Source organism: Orycteropus afer, unplaced genomic scaffold (genome assembly GCF_000298275.1).
Source record: "Orycteropus afer afer isolate SDZICR_OR568_19922 unplaced genomic scaffold, OryAfe1.0 scaffold00443, whole genome shotgun sequence".
NCBI lineage: Eukaryota > Metazoa > Chordata > Mammalia > Tubulidentata > Orycteropodidae > Orycteropus > Orycteropus afer.
Window position 1 is genome coordinate 1,598,749 of NW_006922030.1, and position 9,036 is coordinate 1,607,784.

At 34.2% G+C, this 9,036-nt stretch overlaps 1 protein-coding gene across 1 annotated transcript in view; it reads left to right on the top strand.

Moving 5' to 3' along the window:
• TLL1 (tolloid like 1) overlaps positions 1-9,036 on the top strand; it is a 381,362-nt gene that overhangs the window by 156,033 nt on the left and 216,293 nt on the right. The window contains exons 2-5 of the mRNA XM_007954208.2: positions 1,245-1,355; positions 4,105-4,185; positions 6,369-6,521; positions 7,919-8,036. Of these exons, the coding sequence (XP_007952399.1) occupies positions 1,245-1,355; positions 4,105-4,185; positions 6,369-6,521; positions 7,919-8,036 (463 nt within the window). The remainder of the gene's footprint in view (positions 1-1,244; positions 1,356-4,104; positions 4,186-6,368; positions 6,522-7,918; positions 8,037-9,036) is intronic.

Genomic DNA, 9,036 nt, shown 5'->3' on the forward strand with positions numbered 1-9,036 from the left:
CATTACAGGAAAATAAAAGTCTAAAGCACATTTGGTTTCATTTTACTTGTTATTTTTATTATGCAACATGTAGTAGTACTGACAAACTCAGCTTTGTGAAGTTTAATGCTTCAATTTTAAAGTGAACCAAGTCATTCTGAATGGAGTGAAACTTTTTCTTGCAGGAAAAAAAAAATGATACTAAGAGGATACACTTGCAAAATTTTTTGTAGTAGTTGGAAGCTACTCAAATATGTAGGATCTGAGACCCTTCTCCAGATCCACTGAATCAAGCCTGCATCTTAACCAGGTTCACTGTCATTCCTATAGATATTGAAGTTTGAGAAACACTCTTTCAATGTCTCTATTTCTAATACTAGGAAAGGAAGAGATAAGCTGAGAGTCCTGTAAGGGCAATGCCTACAACTTGGGTTTCCGAGGCGGTATCACTACAGAAGTAGATTGCCCAACCTTCCTTCCAAGGAGTGGCTGGTGGGTTTGAACTGCCAGCCTTCTGGTTAGCAGTCAAGTGCCTTAGGCACTATGCTACCAGAGTTCCACAGTACAAGATTAGGTTGTCTTAATTTTAAAAAATTATCATAACAAAGGGGTTAGTTGTTAACACTGTTGGTAAGTATCTTTTGCTGGTCACAAGCAAGCAGGTATGTCCACCAGATTTTTATTAATCTGCAGATTAGGTTGTGATTGCACTTCCTTACAACCTCCTGTAAGTGAAAGGAGTCTTGGTGGCACAGTGGTTAAAGCACTGAGCTGCTAACTAAAAGTTTGGTGGTTTCAACCCATCAGCTGCTCTGAGGGAGAAAGATGTTGCAGTGAAGAGAATTACTTTTCCCCTCCTCCCAAATCTCAAAGGGGGAAAAAAAAAAGAAGAAGGAGTCATGACACTGATAGATGGCTGATCTTTATACTGTAACCAAACAAAGCAAACTCACTGCCATGGAGTGGGATCCGACTCATAGTGACCCCTCCTTGGGTTTCCGAGGCGGTACCACTACAGAAGTAGATCGTTCAATCTTCCTTCCAAGGAGTGGCTGGATTTGAACAGCCAGCCTACTGGTTAGCAGGCAAATAAATGCCTTATGCACTATGCCACCCAATAAATTCATTTATAATTAGTGTAATCTGAACTATCTATCTCTATATGAACCGCATTTCCATTTTTTGCAATGTTTTTCTAATTAGTGATGTTTGCATAATTTTCTCTTTTAAATATTTTGCATTTTAATTAAACTTTTCTTTTTTAGCTGTGTTTTGGGGCGATATTGCCTTAGATGATGAAGAATTAAGTATCTTTCAAATTGACAGGACAATTGACCTCACACAGAATCCCTTTGGAAAACTTGGGCATACCTCAGGTATGTTTGATTATTTGGTGAAATATTTGTTCACTGCGGAGTAAATACACTTTCAAAATGCTATAAATATTCTTTGGATCATTTTCAATGTCTCTCTGATCAACCTTGATTTCTTGGACACTAATGGCATATTTAGAAAGCTAGTCTTTGTTTATAGTTTTCATTTGTTTAATTTATTTAATAAGCATATTATAGTGCTTATTATGCATCAGACTGTTTAAATCCTTTGTAGATATTAAGTCTTTGAATTCTCCTAACAATTCCATAGGGTAGGTACCAATATTCTTATGACTTTTATGTAAGGAGGCCTAGGTTTAGAAGGTTAAGTAGCTTGCCCAGAAAGTGGCTGAGTCAAGACTAGAATCAGTTCTGAGAAAGCTCAGATTTTATGGTCTTGAGCATTGTATGCAGTTGCCCCCATTCAGATACTGCATTGCAAAATCTAAATTATTGTTAGAACAATTATATGCAAACTTAATTTTTTGAAAGAATGTATCTCTATCAATCTACTAATTTTTATGGAAAGTCCAGAAGATAATTTTAATTTTAGCTGTCTTGAACATGATTAAATCATACCTGTGAGGCTTATAATATTTAAGAGATCACTGGGTTTTCATTTTAAATATTTTAATTACAATTTTAAAATATTTTATATTACATTGGTAAGATTTTTATTTTACTTTATTTTGGAGAAAAATTACAAATTTAACATTACTTTTTGTAGTAATAGCTAAAGAAATATATTTGATGTCATGTTTTTGAACTCACTGCATTCCTGTCCCCCAGTGCTATTGTTATTTTATAATTAATTTATAGTACCCAGCAGACAAATATATTACAGACTTAAGACAGTTTTTATTGTTAATTAATTCCTCACTTTGCTCAATTTATTTTTTTCCCAACTCTGTATTTTGACAAATTTCAAACATATAGACACCTTGAAAGGATAGTGCTCAGAATACCAAGGCAGTAGTATTCCCATCTCTTAGATTTAACAGTGGTTAATAGTTAGCATATTTCCTCTGTGTGGGTATATGTGTGTGTATGCATACATGCATAAATGTGTGTTTAAAAGAGAATATTTTAAAATTAATTTTGGACAACATACCAGTTTAACTTAAAGTAGATTACCATGAACTTTCTAAAACTTTCTAAGGGCATTTTCCTGTATAACCTATATAGTATTATCTATGAAAATTATTCAAATTAAAATGTATGTAAAAAAATAAAACCTAGAAACTTAAGATAATGACACATACTGTGTAAAACAATATTATGCTTTGTCTTTTGTCATATATAATGTCTTTCCTGAAACATACACCTATATGGGGGAAAAAAACTTGCTTTACACTGTAATTACACACAGTGTATTCATGTAGAATGTGTTCATTAGCTGAAACTGCAATTGCTTTCTTACATTTAACACTGCTATGAAAGTAGTATATTCTGAATGACAGTACAGATACAGCTCAGCAAAATCCTAGATTTATCATAAACTGCCTTTTCAATTTTTATTATTTATTAGCTTTTAGATTTATCTAAGTCATTTCTTTACCTATCTCTACCCAGTTATTTTGGAGACATTCATTGTCTGTGATTTAAAAAGTTTTATATATTTATTTTGTCATTTCATAAATTTTGAAATAGTAATAACTATACAAAAAAACTGTTAGAGATACAGAATAATATTGATTATTCAGCCAATCATAAAACCATTTATTCTAAATATATGTGTGAAATATCAAATACACACATTTGAAAGTTTAAGTAACTTTTATTAGTTGAATTTCAAAAAGTGTACAAATATCCTATTTATTAATTTTTCCTACTTTCTCTTTCCACTTGTTTGTTACCTTGTTTGTGCTGACTTGGCTATATTTCTCATTTCTTTATTTCAAACTGTATAGCCTTCACAATAAATATTTATTTAATTTGTATATTTTTTATGTTTTAATAACATGTGGGAGATAACTATCACTTATTTCATGAAGTTGTGTTTTGTTCCATTTCTGTGAGCTACTTACACAAATTTTTATTTCAATTGCCATGAGAAATATTCAAAATTTCTAAACATAGTATTATTAAAAACATTATTGCCTTTGATGGTTTTAAAATCCTTTTTTCAATTCTGTAATTGCTCTTATCATTGTAATTATTTTAATTTAAAATACATTTATTTTTTCTCATAAAGGATGAGAAAAATGCCTTCTTATAAATCTGTTTATATACACTTTAGACATATCTAATAGAAAATATAATTGTCACATAATGGTCATTATAAGCCATACTTTAAAATATACATAGATGCTATGTTTTTAAAGTATGTCTTGTAACTGCTTTGGAATGAAGGCATTTAAGTATTACCTCATCTTTCTAAAATGTTTAACAAAAAAATTTCAAAAATTTTTTCTTAGGGGAACAACAAAAATGTGACCCTGTAATACAAATAATTAAGCAGATTATTAGTCAATGAATAAGCACTCTATCTTATGTGCCTTATAAGGACTTATTTGATTTTTCCTTTAAGAGGCTTAATGGCAATAGTTTATTACTGTTTTTGTTTTTTGTTAGCTCCAATCAAGATAATTAGATTTTAGTAATAAATACAAATGGGATAAAGTACTAGATGGAAATAGTTCAAAGTGTGAAAACTTTTCATCTTCTTCTTAGATCATAATTTATTTACCAGAGAGCTGATGTGTAGGGAATTTAACTTATTTATTTATTTTTTTTAATTTCATTCTTTAAGGTGGACTTGGTGACCATGGTATGTCAAAGAAACGAGGGGCCCTCTACCAACTTATAGACAGGATAAGAAGAATTGGCTCTGGTATATCAATGTTTAAAGTTGCAGATGCTTGACTTGATGTACAGTAAATATTATACTCATAGAAGTTCAGTTTATTAAAATCAGTGTGCCATTATGATAGAAAGTATGTAAAGGATATATTTGCTCTACAGGGTGAAATCTCTTATTTCACATAAGATTTTATAGAACTTATTTGGGAATATTGAAATGTTCTTCTAACTTATTTTAAACATCTGCTAGTTAAAAACATATTCCCAAACAAAACCAAACTCACTGCCATTGAGTCGATTCCAACTCATAGAGACTCCTCCTTGGGTTTCCGAGGTGGTATCTCTATGGAAGTAGGTTGCCCAGTCTTCCTTCTGAGGAGTGGCTGGTAGGTTTGAACCACCAGCCTTCTGGTTAGCAGTCAAATGCCTTAGGCACTATGCCACCAGAGCAAATATCTATTTTATTTTTTATATTTAGTTCTAGTTAATTTGTTATCTCACTAAATTATTTGCATTAAGCATGGAGGTACCTCAACATTAATCAAATGAGAAATTGTCATGGTTATTAGTTCTTCAATAAAACCTACTAAAATAAAAGTTGACACACTCATTTATTAAATTGTAAAAAAGAAATAGTTGAAAACATATATGACTACTCAAAGTATATGAAGGAAAAACATTCTGAGCAGTTGCTTCCTGGGCTTATAATTAGATATCTTTTGTAGTAGTGAGCTCATTAACCACTAATTGTAGATTTTAGAGTTGTATATTTTAAAGTCTTCTGTTCAAAGCTCAGATTCTAGTATCTCTTGAATTGGTAGATTATTAATTCAACAGTTGAAGGTATGTTATACTTTTCATAAGCAATACATTTCCCAAACAAAGACACTTTGCTCTTGGATATTAAAAAGATGGGTACACTGGGAACATAGACATAGGGGACATACACTTAAAATTTGCTGTATATATAAAGTTTATGCTATTGTTAGTTGCTGTCAAATTAATTATGACTCCATGTACGTAGAGTAGAGCTGCTCCACAGGGTTTTCAAAGCTGTGACCTTTCAAAAGCAGATTGCTAGCCTGTCTTCCAAGGTGCCTCTGGGTATGTTTGAACTGCCAACCTTTTGACTAGTAGTCAAGAGTTTAACCATTTACTCCACCTGAAGATCAAATATATATTAGTATATACTAGTAGTAGGATATCTGTATCAATGGTGATACATGAATAAGATAGAATATTAATGAAAGTCTGGGAAAAACAAAACAATAATAAAAATATTGTATAAAGCCACCAAGAAAAAGAAATGATTAGAGACCTGAAACATTTTCAAGAATAGACTGCATTTTATGTTGGCATATTTAACTGTATCCTATTGGTGTACTGCCTAAGGCCTTTGACTGCTAACCAGAAGGCTGGTGGTCCAAACCTTCCAGCCACTCCTCAGAAGGAAGATCAGGCATTCTACTTCCATAGTGATACCACCTCGAAAACCCAAGGAGGGGTTACTATGAGTCCAATCTGACTCAACAGCAGTGAGTTTGATTTTGGTTTTTGGTATTCTGACAATCATACTGTATACCATTGAAGAAATTAGAATGGAGATGACCCATTGTCACAAAGACTGTATCTATCTTTTTTTTTTTTTTAAATGTATAGAATATAAAATGCATAATTTTTTTTGAATATTTATAGAATATAAAATGCATAAATTGAGAATGTACTACAGAATATCAGTTCTCAGCTGGAGTGAGAAAAGTTTTGAATATCACATGACTTTACATGGAGTTGCCATGAGTTGGAATCAACATGACAGCAACTTTCATTATTATTATTATTAAACAAAATCTATTTTGCCATCTGATGGTGAACTGATAGTGATGCAGATAAACTATAGAAAATTAGAATACATGAAATAATTTTCCTGTAGCCTGCAAGTATGCCTGATGTCTATCTACTATAAGCTGTTTTATGGAAATTCATTGAAATTTGCTCATAGAGAATTAGGAATAAATATCTTGACATGAAACACTTAAATATTTTAATTCTTTTTCAAGCATGTAATATAAGTGAAGCTTTTCCTTAATGTATTCTGACTGTAGGCTTATCTGGACAAATATGTAAATAAGACATTTCAACTTTTGTCCTTTAAGAGGTAAATGATTCCCCGACCAGGGACTTCTGTTTCACAGAATATTTTAAATGTCACTGCAGGCTTGGAGCAAAACAACACAGTTAAGGGAAAAGTACCTCTAAAATTCTCAGGACAAAATGAGAAAAATCGAGTTCCCAGAGCTGCTACATCAAGAACTGAAAGAATATGGCCTGGAGGCGTTATTCCTTATGTTATTGGAGGCAACTTCACTGGTAAGCTATTCCCAGGGTGTCTATTTTGTTAAAGAAATAATGACTTTCATACAGAGTATTGTATATTTTTATAGAATATGAATATATAAAACATATTATTAAATCAAAATTGAAAAATACCACACAACTTAGATGATCAATTCTGAATATCTTTGAGGTTGAAAAACATCTTTAGTTTTTGTTCTATGTATCTGAAGTACTGACTTTTCTGGCTTTTAAACTGTGTTTCAAATATGCCCATTAAATCTGGGAGCTGATCTGTTCAACTAATAGAAAGAATGTAGATGCTGTGTATAGTACCTTGCACACACATAATGCTTTTAGAAAGTGAGTAATAAACTTCTGATTATAAAGTGAGTGTCCATTCTTAACCATGACTCATTTGTTGTGCTATGAGCTGGCATTCTTTTATTTAACTTATTTATATTATTTTTTATTGTGCTTTAAACGCAAGTTTACAGAACAGAGTTTGTTTTACATTCAACATTTCGTGTACATTTTGTTTTACTCCCCAATTAACATCCCCACATCCACAAACCTAACCCATTCTCTTCCCCTCCCTGTCCAGGAACCACTCCACCATGCCTCTCATAGTTATGCACTTCTATGTGTACTGCACTTCCTCTGTGTGAATGTTGCCCCTATTGTGCCCTGTGGTTGGTCGATTGTTCCAAGGGATGCGTCTCCATAGAGTATGTGGGTGTGTCACTCTAGGTTGAGTAGTTTGCGTGTTTGTTTTATTTACTATTGGGCTGAGAGCCAGCCTTGGGAGTGAGTTTTATTCCAGGCCTGAAGTGTGTCCCAGGGCTATAGTATTGGGGGTCCCACCAGACTCCATCCAAACAGTAATTCTGGTCATTATTGTGTTTTTGGATTTTGTTCCATGGTTTTTCTCCCACTCTATCTAGGATCTCCAGTTTTGATCCTTTTCCTAGTGGTTGGCATTGGCAGCTTGGCACCATCTAGTTCTTCTGGTCTCGAGGTCCATCATGTCCTAGGGCTGATTGCTTCCAAATATTCTTGGTTTTTTTTTTTTTTTTTGCACTCTTGTTTGGTTCTGATGATAGGAGATCATCAGCTGCTTCTTAGACAGCCACTTGAAAGCATTTAAGACTCCAGTCACTACTCACCAATGTAGGCTGTAGAACAAAATAGTTGTGTATTTTATTGTGCTAATTGAGTCTGGTGTCCCAATACTATGGTCCTCAGGCAGTGGATCTGTCGGATCTCTCTCCTACAGTGTCTAGCTGTCTGTGAGGGATTGGGCTGGCATTCTTTGGTTGATAATAGTGGTGGCATTCTGAACTGCCCAGCCAGACTTGGAAAAGACAAGGCAGCATCATGCACTCCTCCCTGAGGTAGACATTATTTTTTTTAACATCATACAATTTTTCCAGGCAGCCAGCGAGCCATGTTCAAGCAGGCCATGAGGCACTGGGAAAAGCACACGTGTGTGACTTTCATTGAAAGAAGTGATGAAGAGAGTTACATTGTATTCACATATAGGCCTTGTGGGTAAGTAAAACCAGGGGATGACTTAATTAAGTTAGTTTAGAACGAAAGAGCTAAATATTTTAAAATCCATTCATTTCCTAATATTTATTATACTGTTTATGAGAAGTCTGAATTTTACATAAGAAAATATTTTAGATAAACTGTAAGAATTCCCCAGTGTATAGTGGAACTGACAAGGGTCAAGGTTGTAGTCACTTCTTGGTCACAGCCAGCTACCCAGAGTGACCGAGTAGTTGAACTGGTGGGCTCAGGACCATAGTCACAGGGAACATCAAGCTCAATTGGCATAATATATTATACAAAACATTGTTCCACCTCCTAATTTGCTGAGTAGCAACTGGGATCTTAAAAGCTTGCAAGCAGCCATCTAAATGCAACGATGGGTCTCTCCTTGTCCAGAGCAAAGAAGAATGAAGAAAAACAAAGATTCATGGAAACAATTAATCGTAGTGATTGGTACACCATGCCATCCGCAACCTATATGACTATGAAACCAGAAGAGCTAGATGGTACCTGGCTACTTCACTTGGTGGGGGATCTATGTAGGAGATCCTGGATAGAGAGGGAGAACAATGTGGAACAAAACTCAAAATCATTTGGGAAAAAAAAAAGGGACCAGGTTTTCACAGAGCCTGGTAGAACCACTGAGACTATGGCCCCTAGCTCCCCTTCAGGTCTGGAATTTAACCCACACCTGTGGCTTCCAGCCAAACAGACAGGCATATGAGTTGAATGTTTACCTGAGGTAGATACACTACTTGAAGAGATCAATCATGGGAGAAAGAAGGGCTGTTTAGGCACAGGGAGACCGTTCAGGGGGCAGGAGTGCATGGAGGGATGGACACAGGGAGGAGGTAACTATCAGGAGGAAATGGGAGGGGAGCTGTTGCAGTGGGGGAAAATTGTAATCAGCCATGAGACAAAGTGTATATGAACTGTTGCACGGAAAGTGAATTTACACTGTAAATTTTCACCCAAATCATAATAAAAATAAATAAAA